General features: G+C 39.0%; 1 protein-coding gene across 4 annotated transcripts in view; it reads right to left on the reverse strand.

Annotated features, from left to right (window-relative positions):
- Positions 1 to 228: 228 nt before the first annotated feature.
- IGSF9B (immunoglobulin superfamily member 9B) overlaps positions 229 to 19,890 on the reverse strand; it is a 53,523-nt gene continuing 33,861 nt past the window's right edge. For 3 of the 4 annotated variants that reach the window (XM_072156748.1, XM_072156747.1, XM_072156752.1), the window contains exons 19-20: positions 12,056 to 12,162; positions 229 to 9,975 (exon numbers count right to left, since the gene is read on the reverse strand). In XM_072156748.1, coding sequence (XP_072012849.1) covers positions 9,761 to 9,975; positions 12,056 to 12,162 — 322 coding nt within the window. In that variant the 3' untranslated portion in view covers positions 229 to 9,760. Of the gene's footprint in view, positions 9,976 to 12,055; positions 12,163 to 19,488; positions 19,532 to 19,890 lie in introns of those variants that run through there. The other variant, XM_072156750.1, reaches the window with a different exon arrangement.

A 19,890-nucleotide genomic window follows, 5' to 3' on the forward strand; every position in this document is an offset into this window, starting at 1 on the left:
CCCCCCCCCCCATCAGACCTGATCTGACCCATTGCTTGTACACTGGTTAAAATGAGCTCTACCTGCCATCCATTTAGTAGATATGCTATCCTGAAGTATCTCACTGTACATACTATTAGGCACTTATTCATTCTCTTTTTTGTCTTTGCAGCATGTGCTATTTCATTCCATTTTGTGTGTTTAAAAAAAAGACAAGTGAAAGAGGAATATAAAACAGATTTCATATCTTTATTTGTTCTTTTTGTTTCATTAAATATGCATTCACTTGTACAAATATTTATTGAAAATGACCTGTAGATGCTCTTCCCAACGTCTACTTGTGAGGTGGTCATCGCTAGGACGACAGTGATAAAATTCTAACTTACCCTTTAGTGAACCACAAGAATATTTCAAACAATAATAGGAGGATTCTGGGTATCACCTTCTGAGGCTTAGTGGAAAAATGCCCAAACACCCTTTAATTGCTGACAGCTACAAATCATTATTTGTGGACTATATGGAGCTATGTTGGGTTATTTAAAGGAGACTAAGCAGAACTAACCTGAGAAAGACACTTCAAAGAACAACCATGAAAACATTACTTAATCTCTTTCTTCTCTGCTGAGGTCCGATGAAGCTCTGGGTCTAGAGCCTGAGGCTGCACTACTGAGAAATTCTTATGCCTTTAAAAGTAACTTTACAAGTGCAATGTTGTCATGGATATATTGAGCGTATGGAATCAAATCACCAGATCATTCTTCACACATATAATCTCTTTATTCAAGCCACGGAAGGTGTAGATATTGACTTAAGGAAGGTTTTTGAATCCGTACAATGTTTGAAGTACATGAAATACTGTAGTTAGATTCTGGTAAATCTCCTTTAATTAACTACTTTTTTTCTAATGGCTTTTACTTGTCACTGGGTTTACATATAGCAGTAGTGTGGAGTGTGAGTAATTGCATGTATTTTACAGTGAATCACAGTGGTTTTCTGTAACCTGAAAAAATGTACAGCTAAAATGACAGCAATTCAATGTAAAGTCCATGCATTTCTGCTGTATGGCACAACATGTTATATATACTTCAGGAACAATTAAACGAGTCCTCCTATTATGTACACTTATCCCCTAGCGATGTGATAAGGAATAAGTGCTGATTTGTTGTGTTGACTACAAAGATGCTCAATTATCAGTAGCACATAGACCCAGAAGTGCCCCTTAGTGCTTCATATAAATAAAGCACTGGTGAGGACACCGAAACACTGTTCCGATCCTTTCTATGGGATAGCTGTCCCATGGAAGTGGAAGCGTGGCTGGTCAGGGATGCTGACTTGTGCTCCATTCATTTAAAGAACTTATTGGTGCCCATTGCTCTGATGGTGCCCATTGCTCTGATGGTGCCTGTAGAAGTCTAATAAATAGAAGCTGCAGGCCAAAACTGGTGATGTGAATCACCAGAGAATATTTAATCAGCCACTTACTGTTGGATCGAAACTAGATCACTGGAAAATTGCTGATATGATAAGATCTCCAACAATTTATATTGATTCTCTACATGTCTTTCCTATTGAATGGAGGTTGTTTGATGATACAATATATTTACTGATTAGCCAATGAATGTTTGTAAGATCCCAGTAATGTATCCCTTTAACATGTCAATGTGAATGACTCTACCACACATCATGTGTCCCCCTCCTCCTTTTCTGGACAGAAATGAATATTAGTCAATGTCACTGGATCACCCACAATGCATATAATACTAAAAACATGAGGAACCTGTCACTGCTGTCAATGGTGAACTACAGCACTACAATTGAAATGAATGCCAACAGCTTGGGTGTCCATGTTCACCAATCTAATATATACTTTCTCCCAGGAATGTTTTATTGTTCAGGTGAAACCTATCACAGACTTATTAGTATTACTATTATTTTTAATAGACCTCAATTGCATTATTACATATAGCAAAAACATTTGAAAGAAATAGTTCTGTTCTAATGAACTGCAAAAGTCCATTTTACATATGTTGGACTGATACATCACCTATGTATCTTACTATAAGATGGCACAAATATCTTCTACCTTAAAAAGGCATAGACTTGTATCATGATACTTACAATTATGATGACTATGTCATAGTGTGTGAGGAAAGTGTGAACAGAACACAACATTCACTTCACTGTTGCTGAGACCAGTAATGAAGTAAAAACTATGAGGGAGATTTATCAGAAGTGTCTGAGAGAAGAGATGTATTAGTTGCCCACGGCAACCAATCAGAGTTCAGCTTTCATTTTCCTACAGTTGTATCTAAAACTAAAGCAGAGCTCTGATTGGTTTCCCTGGGCAACTAGAATAGTTTTAGATCAGACATTTGCGATAAATCTCCCTCTAGGAATGTAAAAATATACCTATTGTTTTCTTTAAAGGAGGCAATGAGTTAAATGTAAGTGATCAAGATAACTATAAACTTTATATTCAAGTAACTTTAAATATAGTAGTTGTCAGTGTTTATTCTGCGGGATAAATGTTAAGGCTCACTAGAGCTATCAGTAGGGAGGGGATAGGCTATATTTCTGTGATACAAGACTTCTATATAGCCTCAAGTAGAAATCACAAGTGCAATCAATGATTAGTTTTGCTTCTGATAAGGTGTAGCCATGTATACATTGCACCCTTCAACATATCTTAAGCAGGTCAACTAAGCACAAGCACCAGATGAAAAGTCCCCACCTCATGTGTACTGCAAACTAAGGCTTGAACAGGTCAGTTTTTTGATGGCATGTGTGCTTCTGATGGCAATAAGGCACTGAAGGGGCAAGGCTTCCTAAGAATCCCCCTCGATGGGGGTTTAACATGCAGGTCTATCCCTTAGATACTAAACACATTTCCATCACTGGAAAGACAATCATGGATTAAAGAATAGTTGGTAAAAATTATAGGACCTCAGTGTGCTTCTTCCAAACATGTCCTGCCTGTCATGTGACCAATCCAAACCTATGATGAAATGTCCTACAATAAGTAATCACAATTGTTTCTTCCATCTGAAGGGGTACCTAGCACATCACCATTGGCTTGTTACAGACAGTACAGTATGTTGAGGTTTCACGTCATTAGAAAGGCAAGAGATCATTAGTAAAGCCAAAAGACCACCACTTGTTTGGTTACCATGGCCATATGGTGGCCAGAATACACACAATCATTGAAGAAATGGTTCGATCTCGTATAAGTTGCACTGGTTTATGAGCACCATTGTTTATTGACAGATTTTGTCAAAAAGTATTCAGGAATCTTAAGCTTCCATACTCATCATAATAGTTTTTATACTCAATGTCATCCAACGGCCTCTCAGCTAGCCTCCTAATAAAGTCTCTGCTTGACAGATACACAGCACAATGAAGACAGTTATAATCCAAAGACCACCCATTGTTAATACCTATCTGGCTAGGAAACTGCACCATGATATCTAAACTATGACCAGAAATCTATAGCACCAATGGCCCTTTTCCCAACTAGGGAGGTTAGATGGTCACCCCCCATGAGAAAAACCACTAAATTATTATTGGATGCTTATTATACGCAACCATTTAAAATTGTATCCACATCAAGCCTGTGGCTACTAGCAGCTCCATACAAAAATAAAACATATATCCATCTATGTATAGATATAGACTTTCAGCTCTCTTTTACTATATATTTTATATATATATTTTATATATGTTATTTATATATTTAGATTTGTATATCTTCACAGAAACTGTATGAGAATACCTCTTACCATATAAAAGAAACAAAAAGTAACAGATAAGTTATGTACAACACGTAAACCTGTCCCGATTCCTCCAGCAGTTTGAAATCTTAAGATCACAATTGGTCACGTGTGCTGTAAAATGTCTCCATAGAATGGAGCTTGCAGTCAGGCTCTGTCCTTGTATCCATGTCATTGTCATAGAACTTAACATGAAACATTTACTCCAAGTTTGTAAGTGTGCAATTTTTGCTCATGCTCCTTTCCATTTTTGTCAAGGACTATGTAAATGATTCTGTTGAATGTTGCAGAACTACAGGCCAATACAGATCCTTTCACCAAGAGTCTACAGTGGGAAGTACAGAGATTTAATGACTTATAATATGCTGTACAGAATACAAAGAGTTGAACTTCTCTACTCAGCTTGGCCACAGAACTGTGATCCAGTGCCTGGGATAAACAACTCATTTAAGTTCTCCATTTACAGGAACCAGGTCAGGTATCCATTCACATATAATGCAATTCTGCAACTGCCTCATCCACTACAAACATCTTGTGCTTCTTCATATGGAGCAATCTAATACTTATCTGTCATGCATGCCTGGGTTATTAAACCAATAATCAACAATCTATAACAGTACAGATGACTTCACAAATGCATTGGACTGTTACCTAGGGAAGTGTCACCATTTTTGGCTCATGACTTTTTCTATCTACTTTGTATGAAGGTCATTCCATCCTAACACAGCACCAGGTCAGTTGTCAATATGTTCTGTACTTAGTAGGAAGTTGTTGATTTCAGGACGATAACTACTAATACTACTTTTAGGCTGACTTGTTACTAGACTGTTAATTACATAAAAATACATATTTTCACCTTATTAGAATTATAAAATATGATGTTAGATGACCCTTGAAAGATGGAGAAGTTTGGGAAGCACTATCACACAGTAGTGAATTATGGGTCACCACAAATGTTTCCCCCAGAATCTGCAGACTACTGTATTAGAAAAATCCACATCTATGTTAAGAAGAAAAAAAATATATATAAATAAATATGGGCCTAAACTGTGCATGTGATGTTAATAAAGAGTGACCTATAACTCTTTCCACTGGTTTCAAATGTGGCTTGTATCCCCAGCTCCACAGAAACGAATGAGATGTAGGTAGCCCTCGAACACTTATCCACAATAAAACCCTACAGAGTATAGTCAAAAGATGCAAGAACCTATTTGTGAGAAGACAGGGGCCCTAAAGTGAAGTGTGAAAATAACCATCACAAAGTAAGCAAGAGTAACGAGTCATAATTACATTTGTTTTACAATTTTTTTCTGTATTCTGTGTATTTTTAAGTATGTTTTGTTTCTCAATGTCAACTTATTAATTGGCGCTGATACACAATTATGTATAAATTGCCACTCTGTTTCATATACTTTTTGATCGTGACATTTTTAAACATGTAGAAGTCACCATGTTGCACCATGAAGCAGAGGGTCTAAATGATAGGACTACTCTGTGAAGTGACCACCAGGCACTCTGACCACAATCTCCTGAGAGAATGAATGATGTGACTACGCAGTACGGTGCCCACATTGATTATTGAATACACAGTGTCCACAGACAACTCCAGATAACCTGATTTATGACATTACACAGAGTGGCACTCATAAGGTACACTGAACACAAAGTCACCTACAATTCCAGCTGGACTAAATGAGGTGACTTTGTATGGGGACCACAAGTTCATGAGAGACAGAATGATGAGACAAGGTGCAATGAACATATACTGACCAAACACTCCTAAGGGACTAAAGCGAACAATACCCTTGGTAATGACCACCAGGTACAATGAACACACATTGATCAAAGCCAAAGAAGGACTTTGCGTAATGACCACTAGGTACACATACTGTACCGACCTATAGTTCTAGACTGGTTTTTCAGCATGACCCAAACTGCTGCCTCATCTAGTCAAACAGCTCAGCCAGCAGAAGATTGAAGTTGATGGACAGGTTGATTTACTGTGTATTCGCCGCTCACATAATATCATCAGTTATTACAATCCTTCTCCTGTGACTAGGTAATAATTCAATATGAATGCAATGCAGCCAGGTGAGAAGGGACATACAGCAATTCCCAGGATGCTTGTCTCTTACAAATCAGTGTGATGAATATATTATTGCCACTATCATCCTGCCACGCATGACTCTACAAATTGTAAATCTACAAAAAAGACAGGTCTGGAGCTACTTGTGTTAAAATGAAAGCTCCCTCAATCTTTACCCAATATAAAAAAGCAAAACAAACATATTGCTATAGCCTATAGATCGACAAAAGTTCTTTAAGAATCTGCTACTATAAAGCACCCTTCACGAATGGTCAATGTGGAACAGAAGTTCCTTCTCCACGTATGTGAAATGGCGGTTATATATTATCAACCAATGGACGATAAGAGGCAGATATTATGGTTATGCATGAATTTACAGTGGACAAAGACAGGAACTGCTGTCTTCTGCCACATATCTGCTCTTATCATTGGCACTAGAAAGGGTAATGAAACCTATAGCAGACATGTGATATCATTCATAAGAAAGAGCTTGCGATTTTTTAATGGCTGCAGCAAATGACACAATAGAGTGAAAAAATACTACAAAACCATCTGCAGCGTTTCTGGAAACATGAAAATTATTGCTTAAAATGCAAACATCAATTCATCTAAGCTCTCCAACCCCTACTCTCAATCACTCAATGTCCATATTCTTTCGCTCAGCTGTATACAGGACTGACCTCTGCATTATTTTGTCTTTCTCCTCTCTGTTACTAATACATTTTTGCGATTTGCCTTCCCTTTGCCTTTGGTCAATATGTCTGTGTTACTATTCATCACGCTCTTTGTTACTTTTATATTCTCCTCTCTACTCTGTTACTAGAAAATCCTTGTCCTAAAGCGGTTTTACCCAATTTGATTGTTATCCCCTATCTACAGAATCTGGGTAAACAATCTGACCAGTGCGAATTTGGCTGCTGGGACGTCCACCAATCACAAGAACAGACCTCTGATCTCACTCACTGATTGAAGTGAAAGGCCGAGCACTGAATTCAATAGTATGCAAGTATGGGAAGGTAACAAGCACAGCGCTCGGCTATCTCTGGCTCTTCCACTGGGGAACACTGTGCTTGCCAACTTCCAGTACTTCTGTAATATTGAATGGAGGATTTCAAAAATATATTTCATATTAAACTTTGTATATTGTTTTTTAATCTCTGTTACTCAGTTCCACTTTATTACTTTAAATTACACTTTCACATTGCTTCCCTACATAGCTCTCTTGCTCTGTATTATTCTCCTTCACTCTGTCTAGGTTTGTTTCCTTCCATTACTCTTTCTGGTCATCTACTTTCACACCATGTTTTTCTAAAATCTGTCATATGTGGTTGTTTAAACAGATTAATAAGAAAAAGATCAATGCTACTAAGTGGCATCTGTCTCCCATAGGCATCTATATTAACACCCTCTTGATGATGCCCTTTTTCGTTAATGCCTTTCCATTTTTTGCTCCCCTTCTTTTTTATTTTTAAGTGTACAGGGTTTATTTTCTGCATAACAAATTATACTTCCTAGTGGTATATAATGCTATGTATTGGGAAACAGGAAAAAGATTTCAAATGCAGCAAACTTGAAAAACATGAAAAACGCTTTTGCGCCATATTCTGGTAGAATCTGTTTTCACTGTGCACTCCATATTGTTGGGTCAGTGCAATTACAGGGTTGGGGCACTAATTTATATAGGTTTTAAATAAACTGGGACTGTACAAGCTTTTGTTAACTTTTATTTCAGTTCTTATAAGTTGCAAAGAGGTGTTTCAGACGTATGGGCTCTATTTACTGTTTCAGGGTTCAGCACCTGGAATAACCATTTTTGTATATTGATAGATGAGAACGTTTGGGATGCGGCTTTATTATTTATTTTTATGTCAGTTCTAGGGTACGGTGGGTGATTTGAACTATTAGATTTTTCAAAAATGTTTTATATATTTTTCAGACGCCCTACGGTCCTTTAACCCTAGGTTGTCTGATCAATCCTACCATATACTTCCATACTACAGAATGGCAATGTATGGGGATTTTGCACATGATCTGTTGTGGTGATGACACGAGGCACAAAGATAACAGACAAGATTGCAGTGTTTTTGCCGGCAGCATGTTAAAGGTTAACACCCGCGATCATTACCACCACCAATCGCAGCTGTTTGCTGCAATATGCAACAAACACTCAATCTGTATGGAGAGAGCTCAGCCTGTGAGCCCTCTCCCGTGTGCCAACGTACTATTATGTCGGTTTGCGCAAGGGGTTAAGAAGTAAACACCACATGGTACACTTTTATACCATCCTGGTGCATGTAGGGGTTAAAAGAAATCTACGCTCGAAATGAAGCATGATAGGGAGCAGCAGACAGGAGGGAGAGATGTGCTCTGCACAGTGTAACAACCTGTGAAGCTACAGCATGGATGGGTTCTGATAATACCCCTCAGAGCCCTTCTGGCTCATTAGCATAATTCTACCAGTTGATTTTCAAGGGAATGAGGCCATGGATAACAAATATTACCACAGTCATGGTGCTGGATCTATGAGTAAGTCTCCCTGGTTTATCCTACTTGATTTTGATGATTTCCTTTAACTGGATGAAGCTGCATGGGACAACACAGTCTACAGCTGTATCCCATGTGGTTTAAAAAAAATTCAACTCTCTCTTGGATAAATGTGGGGGGCACTTTGGCTCTGTACCCAGAGGTTTACTGGTGCAGATGGGAAACAGTTTGAAAAACATGGTGTGAAAAAGGCTTACACTACCTAACCCTTCTCTGTCTAGTATTCTGTATTCCACTTCATTGCTCTTTGGCTAAAACACATGACTTTGCTTGGTCTGTGCAACATGTTATGTGTGATGGGCGCATTTCATGGACTGAACACTGTGCCAGGGATTGGAAACAACTTTGCCATACTGTTTATGATGTGTTCAGTCTATGAAATGTGCTCATATGGGCTATGATTTGCAGATCAAGTACACTCATGTGTTTAAACCCTTACTCAAACAAAGTTATAATGTAGTAACCTCTGGAACAGTTGGAGAGATCCTGTACTCATCTCACATAAAGATGACACAACACTCCTGTAGCACTTTCCTTCGTTCTCCAAGTTAAGCTTCCCAACTCTTGGTCACTCTCTGTTACTCTTATAACTGTTACCTGAAACTTCATCTTCTACATGATGGTGTACTTTCTACCTTTACCACGATAAAGTATTGTTCCAAGTAACCACAAGGAAAAAAACTTTGAGAGTTTTAGTTTGATAAAAACTTTAGAAGATGTCAGGCCCTGAACCCCACAGTTAAAGCTTTTATCAGCACAAGAGAAAAGTTAACACCAAAAAGCTACATTCACCAACAGATAACTTGTACTAACTTTTCATAAAACACCACAATGGTCCTTCCTTATTTTAGTAAAAATATTTCAGTAACAGGAAGAGACCACTTGTCCCTGGGACACATGATTCACAACCAGGAGCAGAGCATTACTCTGTGTTTCTCCTCTGATAAAACAAATTCGAAAGGGGGAAATTGATGCAGCTTTTAGTGGTGTTAAGTTCCTCTTGATAAAAAACAAAATATTTGTCCAACATGATTAAACCTTCTCTAGCATCATACATATACAATAATTGAGGCTTGCAATGACATGCATGCTACCCCATAGGTACCGTGCTATTGCCTCCTGTTGGGTGGAGATGCAGTTATGACTCATGTACTGCCAAGATGAGACCTATGCACGTATCTTCAGATCTAGCAGTCTTAACACTGTACATTGCTCCAAGGTGTGAGGCGTGAGTATAAACTCAGCACACATGGGGTTGGTGAGGTAGGCAATGAACGCACAACTCGCTGCTCACACTTTAGTGTAAAAGTTCTTTGAAAAGGAGGGCAGGGAGTGGCAGCACCAAGAGACAGAGGGCCTGAAACAGGCCTGCCTCCAAAGATGGTCACAGAAGTGTGGCATGGCCGCTGGAGTCATCGGGCTCTGTGCTGGTCAGGATGGCAGCCCGATCATCAGACAGTGAACGGTGACAAAGCTCGTCCCTCAAAGCAGAGAGACGGGAGAAGGGGTCTTGTCGAGCTGGGCGTTTCTTCCTACGGATGCAGCGAGTGTCCGTGTATATGGCTGGGGCTGGCTGGTGAACCTGTGAGGTGGATACATCTGGTGAAGAAAACAAAACATGAATGATCTATGAGCTGGTTTCATTTTGTTTTGTGCTCAACAAAGATGTTCGAAATCTTCCCCATTGTCCTTAGCAGCGTCTGCTATTGGCTGTATAACACTATGGCTCCTCTACAATGCTTCACTGTAGTTAGGACACAAAATTATATTTATGGGCTTATTTTTTTGTCCATAAAGCAACACAATGCAAAACATATCTAGGTTAATTTAAAGGAAATCTACCATCAAAATCCATCATGATAAACCAGGTACACTTACTCATAGCTCCAGGCACCGTGACTCTACTAATCTTGTGTTTGTTATCCATGGCCTCCTTCCTTCTAAAATCAACTTCTAAAATTATACTACTGAGACATAAGGGCTCTGGGGGCCTTCCAAGAGCCCATCCATGCTCTGGCTTCATGGGCTGCTCACACACTTCCACCCTCCCACTGTGTGAAATTAAAGCAGGCAGAGAGTGGGGAGGAATCCCGAGGCAGCAGGAGTTAGGAGGAGACGTGTTCCTGCACAGTGTTTCCATCTGTGAAGCTACAACATGGAAGGGCTCAGGTAACGTGGCCTTTTTTCCCAGAAAGCCGTGGATAACAAAAGAAGATTACCACAGTAACAGCGCTTGCATCTATGAGTAAGAGTTCCATGTGTATCATTCTTGATTTGTATAGATTTCCCTTTTTTCCAGAAAACATTCTACCAGCTTTGGGGACAGTACAGTCCGACTTTTAATACCGTTCCTTGGGTAATGGGGTCCTCCTGGGATTTTACCCGTTAAACCCTATTGTGTTCAGTGTGTGACATATAGTACAAGTTAAAATGATTAATCCATATTTATTCAGCTCAGACTCAAGTTTTATGGAGTTTTATGTAATTTCTTTGCCATATTTTACTCTAAGTTCTAGAAATACAATGAAAAGCTCCTCCCTTCACCCCCTGTACCATGCAATGAATTAGCTTTGACTGGAGTGCTCCTTTGACTTTCCCTTTTCCACTACGTCCTAGGAGGCTTTTGACTCATTCAAGAGTAACAAACTAGTGGACTTTTCAAAAGGTTGAAGCAAGGATATTATTTTTTGGGGAGTTGGTCTTAAAAACCTTGGCTTAATTTAGACTGCTCATGACTATGGCAAAGGCAAAAATTGGTATAAGCAGAGACCTCTATGTGTCTCTGTCCCTCTTGCTAGAAAAATAGAATATAGTAGAGGTTTCATGGTGAAAATCATAGGAGAACTAAAGCTTTTAAAGAAAGACAATTTTTTCTTTGAAAAGCAATATTACAAAATTCCCTGTGCTCACTTTTATTATTAATTACATAAATAAAATCTTTCTTGAAAACCAGGCCCAGACTTTGTTTTTTTTTTTTTTATTTTGGATAATTTTTCATCAAAAGTTAATTTTGATCCACCATATGACTGATATATATCCAAGAAGTTTCTCTAAACGCTTCACTTCAGGAGGTGGTTAAAGGTGGCACTTATAATGTAACTAATAATGAGGGGTGCCAAGTACAATTGTAACAATTGTATCAGAATAAAGTAACTTTATTTCCCCAAAAGAAAATTGCATGAGTTAAAGAGAACAGAACAAATTATTAGTAATAGCTTCTGTAACTGTCTGAAACCATATGTTCTAACTACCGTGGAATATCAAGGATTTTTTGGGTCTATCTAAATCACATTGCAATGATTTTCAGCAGAAGAAATTTGAGAAACAAAAATCTAAACTTCAGGAAAAAAGTACAACCTATAAAGAGTTTTCAGTTAATCTCTGATTGATCTTAAATTAGGCCACTTTCACACGGAAGTCTTTGATCTGTCTCTTGTATAAGTATTTGTTAGCTTAAAGCAATTTCTATAAAGAGTGTGGTAGCGGATTTTGGTTGCAAAGATTTTTTAAACTGGAGAGTTCCGTTCAAGTATATGTGGTCTATATGAACAGAACAGTCCCAGTGTTATTCAATGCTCTTATCCATTCAGCCACCTCCAAGGTTATTAGTACGGTTCTCCGAGATCTTAGCATATCCAAGCACATTCACACCAGGAATTAAAGGGAATACCATTCTTACCAGAGTATTTTTGGGATTTAGATCTGCCCTTGGTGGACTTTTTGGGCTTTTGGACACGATCATCTCTCACAACTTCTGACCTCTCAGGTACAGCAGCTAACCCTAGCCTGAAAAAGAAAAGAAATGAAGGTAATGGACAAGGTGTTTTCACAAAGTGCAGATTAGATGTGCTGTATGAATATCAAGAATAATACAACCTTTCCCTTCAGCATCAAGAGGAGCACTGTAGGAGGTAGCATCTTTATTGGCAGAACTAAGTAGATGTAGGGTAGCCATGGCTACAGTTAATGATCTAGTGGGAGAATATGAGCAATTTTTGTTTCTGGATGGGTCTTCTTTTTTGGCAAATATATAACCTTTACTGATTACGGTCAGGCTGCAATTAAATTGTATATACCTGTGATATGCTACTCTTTGTAAACCCGCAGTTAGATTTCTTTCAATACATCATGGAGCTCAGCTGTCACTGATGGTGGGAGCAGTATAAACCCTATAATTCTTATAACAACTGCATCAAAACATCTAATAGAATATAACATCACACTACACTAATGGGCATTGCACCTAAAAGACTGCTTGTTTAAACATTTTTTTGTTATAGCTAAAAAAAAAGGAATTATTGGCGATCACAGCAAAATTTCATAAAATTCCTGCTCGATGGGACTTTGTTTCTAATCAACAAAGTGTCTGACTAATGGTTTGCATGGAAGATCTTTCTCATGACATGTATAAATGAGTGCCTGAAGGGGGGCACCCTAAAACAACGGCAATCTACCTACTGTCACAATTATTACCTCTATACATAAGCTGTTTATTAAGTGAAATTTGTAGAACAAGACTGGATGTGAACAAAGTGATTGATCCTAGACATATGGTGAGAGGATGCTGTAAAAGTTTTGGATGATTGTGATAGGCATAGTGCCAATTTATGGAAGCGTTTTCTGAAATGTGCATACAAAACTATGGCAAAAGAAAGCAGTATGCATTTAATGCATAAGCCAGCATAGAAGATATTTTTGAAGAATGAGACCAAAGAAGCAAAGCTCTCAAAAATTAATACATACAAGATGGAGCTTCATAAGAGTGAGGGAAGCACAGAAAAGTATGGAGCTTCAGGCAATACTGCCTGGAATATGTATCCACTCTGATGAAACACCATTTACCACTGCAGCTCTGTAAGTCAATGTCACAAAAAAATCTTACAATACAAATGATAAGACAAATGGTCAACATTTCATCTTCAATAGTTCCTACCAGGAGTCTCTTGTCAGAGCTAAAAGATCCGATCAGGTTATAATATCTTCAATACACTATTTCGAGTTACTTTTACATCTAATACATCTATATAAAGGAGATCGATAGAAAGTTAGGAAAGTACTGGTGGAAAAGGGATAAACGGAAGACACTGAAGAAAAGAGACAATTGTGGATGTTAAAATAGTAATTGTAATTGAACGACGAGACTGTAGTGATGGCACATATAGAGGAGAAACTGCACTATCAGCCGCAAATAAATGGAAGGCGGCTTTAGAAGCGGTAGGTTGTACAGCACTGCTGGGATGGCTGACTGCATGAGGGTGTCACCATGACAGGGAAGGAGGAAGACTGAGGAGGAGGTTGCTACAGTCACAGCGTTAGAACAAAGCTTGATCATGCACAGGAGTTTGCACTGGTCTCCTTTAAAGGGGAACCTGGCACCCAGAATAGGCTCTCTGCTCTGCACCATGCAACAATGGGGTGTTCATCTCTGACAATAAGCCTTGTGTCTGTGAAGTTGTGAAACCTTTTGAATCCATCAGAACTCAATCTCAAGAGGTGAGACAGATGCTTTGTGGACCGCGACATTACAATACATGTCCAAGAAGTCATATCTGCAGTTAAATGTTAACCACAGAATAACAGCAACATAGGATGTTCTTTTACTTATGATACTGTGCAAAAGTTTAAGGGAGATGTGGAAACAAGCTTTAAAGGCAGGCCCAGTACACATCAAATTTTATTTCTATAAAAAAAGAGAGAATATTGTATATTTTTAGTATCTGTGATTCCATCCATTTTATTTTTCATTTTTTTAAATACACTCCTCAACATTGAAAATGCAACATCACAAAGGACAACTGCACGGTTATGCAAACAGGGATTTTCCAAGATCAAATATTTAAGGACCTAGATCCAAACTGTGGCACACTGGAGAGGCATAAAAGCCGCTCTGTAACTCAGTAACCATGCTGCATTGTCAGAAAAGTATGTTGGATAAGAATCAGTTCTGTACTAGGTGAAGTTGGACATCACATACCAGCCTAGCGTCAACACAAACCAACAGAAAGAACTTGCATGGCATTGGGCTGCAAGTAAGATGTTCCATTGACCATTGACAAACACTATCAAAGACAATCATGACGTCAGACGGCAATGGAGGTTGAAACGGAGGTCTATTCTCTTCATTATGTGAACAACTCCAAGAAGAGACCTTCACAAGATAATGAAGTGAAAGTGCATAATGTATGGTAGTAGGCATCTCTAGTCTTCATTTCAGATAGACTAATATATGGACATTAGATTGACTTACTCCAGGAGAGGTTTTCCTAAATGACAATATCAGTCTGCATGTTGCTCATGTTACTTTGTGTAGGCTACAAAGCCTATATGTCCTAATGTGGTATGCAGTGTTTTCGGATCTGTCACCAATCAAGCACAGCTTTCCAAAGAAAAGTAAAGATGTTTGGAATATTTTGTTTCCATTCCTCCATCGATTGCATATTGGTCGCATGTCATTTAATCCTGCAATTTCCTATATTCTATAACTTTTATTTTGTGATGTTGTAGTTTTAATGTAATGAACTGTAAATAAATTAACAGAAAATAAACAGATAGTAGCGAAAAGAAACGGACGTCTATTATTTCAATGGTCCGCTTCATTATAAATGTATTATTTTGATGGGTTTATGAAGGAAACTAAACACAGATGTGAACCTAATTATACCATTAAAAATAATATTAAATAATGAAATGTAAAGTGAATAAACAAAAGAGAAATCTAAAGCTAATCAGTATTTGGTGATACCACACTTTGCCTTCAAAACGAAATATATTCCTCTATTCACACTTGTAGAACGTCAAGGATTAAGGTGCATGATTAACCAAAGTACCAAACAGGTAATAATGATCATAATTTTAATATTTAGAATGAAACACGTAGATGTATAGAAGGCTCAAAGCTGGATGAGGAACAGCCAATCTCTGCTACAAAGGAGAGGTTATGGAAGACAGTGTTATGTCCCCTCAAACACCATGGCAGGACTGAGCATAACAAAAGGTTAGGCAAATATTTAAAAGAAATCCATAGGCTCATTACGAGCTGTTCAAGCTCTCTTCAAGAATCAACCTTGAGGATGGTAGAAGCGTTGCTTGAACAACAGAACGCAGGGCATCCTGCTTGCTTCCCTTTAAAATATGTTGATGTCAAGCAATACTATCAGCTCAGGACAGCTGGGATCCAGATACACCCATCTACTGTTCAGAGAATTCTCACCAAAAGTGGTCATGAAAGAATTACAGCAAAAAAGCCATACCAGTGATTTGGAAACAAGGCCAAACAATTGAATTATGCATAAAATCATAGGAACAGGGGTGCAGAAAGTGTTAGGTGCTCCGGACTGATAAGCAGAGTTACTTGGAAAGTAGTACAATAATACGTGTCTGCAGACAACAGTAAGGATAGGGTTTCTTTGGAAGTTTGGGGAAGCATTTCATCAAATGTTGTTGGGGATAAAGTTAGAATTATTGGTGTCTTCAATGCTAAGAAATGTTTATCTATCATGCAGTGCTGTTAGGCTGCATTTACACTGACGTATGCCTGCACGGCTACGGCAGGGCGGGCATATGTGCACTGCCATGGAGAGGAGGAGGGGGATCCCTCCCCTCTCCATAGCAATACATTGAGTACAGGACATGTCCTATCTTTTTCCCGTGTACAGAGAGGTATGGTGCCACACGTGTGCAGCACCACATCGCTCCGTGCGGCCATTGCCATCTATGGGGGACGTGTACGGCCGCAAGCTTGCAGCTGTACATGTGTCCCACATATGGTTGTGAATGCAGCCTAAGAGATGTGTCAGATTGGCTTATAGTTTATGCTGTAGCTGGACAATGACCTCAAACATACAGCCAATCCAATTGAGAAATATTTTTAGCTTGAATATGAACAAGGATTGCAGGAAGTAGTGATATGGTTCCCGCTAGAGAACTGAGCTCAGCACAATTGAGTCAATCTCACATTATGCAAAGAGACCAAAAGATTTCAGCAGGCCTACATCACGGAAGATTGTGAAAATGTACCTAGAAAAAAAATCTGTGTTTTGAAGGCAAAAGGGTGGTCACAACAAATATTGATATGACTTATTTTGTTAATTCACTTTACATTTGGTGAACAATATACTATAAACCCTTTTTACTTTGCAGCATTTTGCTCCACACCCACCTAAAGCCTTTGCACAGTTTTGCACCTCCCTGACACCTCATAAAACACAAGGTTCTATAACTGAACAGTAGTTTCAGTTTGTAAAACATGTTTGATGTGTGGGTGATTCCTGATGTATGATAAAGTTTCTATCATTAGGTGTTATGAAGGTTTTCATTGCCCTTGTTGCCTTTATACCTGCAGAGGATGGTTTTTGACATTCCCAAATAATCCTACTCCTCCATGAATATTAGGTCAATGGACACTGGAGTTTTTCTGCTATAAATCTATCCATGCAAAATGTCTTTTTAGCTGTAAGCGAAAGACAACAAGTTTAGCAGATCACCATGAGGGCCATTTCTCTTATCTCTGGTTGTTTTGGCTTGGTTTGCCTGTCTTTTTTCTCTTGTTACAAATGTCTCAAAAATGTTGTACAAAATGTCTCAAGTAACTTTTTTCCCTTTACTAAGTTTTCGTTACCACCGCGATGATGGATTGTAAACCAAGCACACTGACATACTGGTATGTGCGGCCTCTGGCAAAATCCACTCTTTTTTATCTTCTTATGCACTGGTTTTTACAATAAAAAGTCTTTTAAAATTATGCAGAGGAGCCAAAGAGGCTCCACGGTGTTAATGGGGTGTGGAGCCCCTCTGGCTCATTTCCATAATTCTTAAAACCATTTTTACTTAAAAACAAGGGTATAAGAAGCTAAATGAAGAGCAGGTCCTCCCAGAGGGGGCACACACCAGTACGTCAGTGATATTTATTTTTCCATGCCGTCTACAGGTAAGCTGGAAAAAAAATCCAAATGTGGTGAAATTGGTGAAAAAAACGCATTTGCGTCACTTTCTTGTGGGGGGTAAGTTTTTGAGACTTTCACTGTGCACTCCAAATGATAGGTCTACCTTATTCTTTGGTTTGGTACGATATTGATACCAGATTTATAAAGGTTTATTGTGTTTTAATTTTCACAAATGAAAACAATGGCAGATGTATTATCATACTTGCGCCCAAAAATTGTAGGTTTAGTGGGGGGGGGGGTTTTGGCGCATAGTGTATTGTGTCATTTATAATGAGTTTGCGCGAGAAAGAACAGATGTTTAAGACTATCCCGACTCATCCGTCTTTTCTTGGTGCAAGTGGGCATGGCCTAACTTTTCCACATTATCTGTCACATTTATGTGTATTTTGTCGGCATTTTTAGGCACAAATTATGGCACACAATAGATCAGGAAAAAAATGGTCAGAGAGCAAAATTAAGGCACAGTCATGTAAGATTTTGGCGCACTTCTCATTGATGTTGGCATTTTTATGGTGCATGACTGATTATTACTGTCTACCCATTATTTACTTACAGCCGTGTGCAACTTTTAAACATTGGGCTGTGCTTTCCGGAGACTGTTCTCCGATGCCGAAAGTCCTGCTTGCGCCAGAATTAGTAAATCCCCCCCCCCCCCAATGTGTACGAAGAAAATGTTAAAAAATTTTCCATCTGCTGACCAAATAACTTTTTCATACTTTGGTATACGGAGCTGAGTAAGGTGTCAATTTTTGCAAGATAAGCTGCCGTTTTCATTGCTACTATTTTGATAACTATGCAACCTTTTCATCACTTTTTATTTTTTTCTGTTATGTAAAATGGTGTAAAAGTCGCCTTTCGGACATTTGGGCGCTATTTTCCGTTATGTGGTTCACTGCCAGCAATAACCGTCTTTATATTTTGATAGAACAGGCATTTTTGGACGCGGCGATACCTAACATGAATGGGATTTTTACTGGATATTTAGTTTTATATCAGTTATAGGGAAGGGGGGGGGGTGATTTGAATTGTTAATATTTTATTATTTAATATTATAAATTTTTTAACCTTTTTTTTATTTATTTATTTTTACTCTTAGACCCTCAAGGGTACTTTAACCCTAGATTGTCTAACCGTTCCTACCATATACTGCATTGCTGTATATAGCCTTTTTACACAGCCACTGGTTCATTGTAACGAATCTTCAGAAACCATGCATGGTTTCTGTCGTGGCAACTGATCGCCGCTCCCTGATGACATCAGGGGAATTGGCCACCTCAAAGATAAATGACCCCCATGTGTACAATCTATATAAACAATGAGGAAAGTATTTTTGAATGTATGATTCCACCTCAGGATGATAGTATACTGTAGTTAGCATATTATGATTGTGTTGCATGTAAAGCTGCTTATCTGCCATAAACCAGGTGGCCTGTGAATGTCATTTGAGCCAGAACGAGTGACTGGTTCTTCTGAACCCACAATAACCATGTCAGTGGTTTTCTGAGTGCACCAGGCTGTTGCTTTATGGGGCTTATTTACTAAGGGTCCCTCGGACGCATTTTCAATTGGGTTTCCCGACTTTTTGGGGATCGCACTGGGGATTTTAGGGATTGTGTTGCATGCGATCAGATTGTATTGCAATCACGCCGGCTTTCATGCGACACAAATCAGGGGGCGGCCGTCGGACGATCCGACGGATTCGGACTAAGCGCACGATTTAACATTCAAATCTGAGTCGCAAGCCAAGCACTTACATGCACTGGGAAGAAGAAGGTGAACTCCGGCGAACCTGAGCGGGGAGCAACACATGCAGGATATCGGACGCAGGATCTACGTGGATCGCGGCACAGTGAATCATCGTCAGGGAATGCACCTTGGTGGATTGTGACTCGGACAGTTAAGTAAATGTGCCCCTATATGTTTAGTGAGAAAAGGACAGATCTCAGCTTTGTGAGTTGGTGCAAAATTGTGAGTTTCTTGTTATCGATGCAAATAAATCTTCTTGTTAATTATTTACTCACTGAATTTCTTACTCAGAGCATTGTGCACTGTTCCCCTTTAAAGCAGGCTGGGGTTAATAAACAGGGGGAAAGGACCCCAATGTTTTCCCACCCTCCAGGAGCCCACCCCACACTTCCCTCTTCCCCCTTCGGACATGGATCACCCTTACCTATTGGACGGAGGAGTTCATGACGTCAACACTGCTCAGATAGCTGAGATCAATCAAAAACAGACACAGTTACTAAGGGCAGCGCTAAGGAAAACAAATGGGAATAAGGGCTACACTTTGGGGAGTGAACATAATAAATCAAACCTGACACTTAGAGAGGCTCCGGTATACCTGGATAGAGAAAATGTCATGGTGCAGGACTAATCCTGCCCAGTCATTTTTAGGCCTCATAACACAACACACAAGACAACCAACACATTGTTAAAAGACATTGCCACTATACTGAAACGTAGGAAAGAAGTAGACACATTGGGAAACAGTAGTTTTGATCTTGCTTGTGGACTTCTCTGCAGAAGTCTTTGCATTATGTGACACAGTGATTTCCACATAAAGATTATGGGG

The sequence above is a fragment of the Engystomops pustulosus genome, chromosome 6 (genome assembly GCF_040894005.1).
Source record: "Engystomops pustulosus chromosome 6, aEngPut4.maternal, whole genome shotgun sequence".
Taxonomy (NCBI): Eukaryota; Metazoa; Chordata; class Amphibia; order Anura; family Leptodactylidae; genus Engystomops; species Engystomops pustulosus.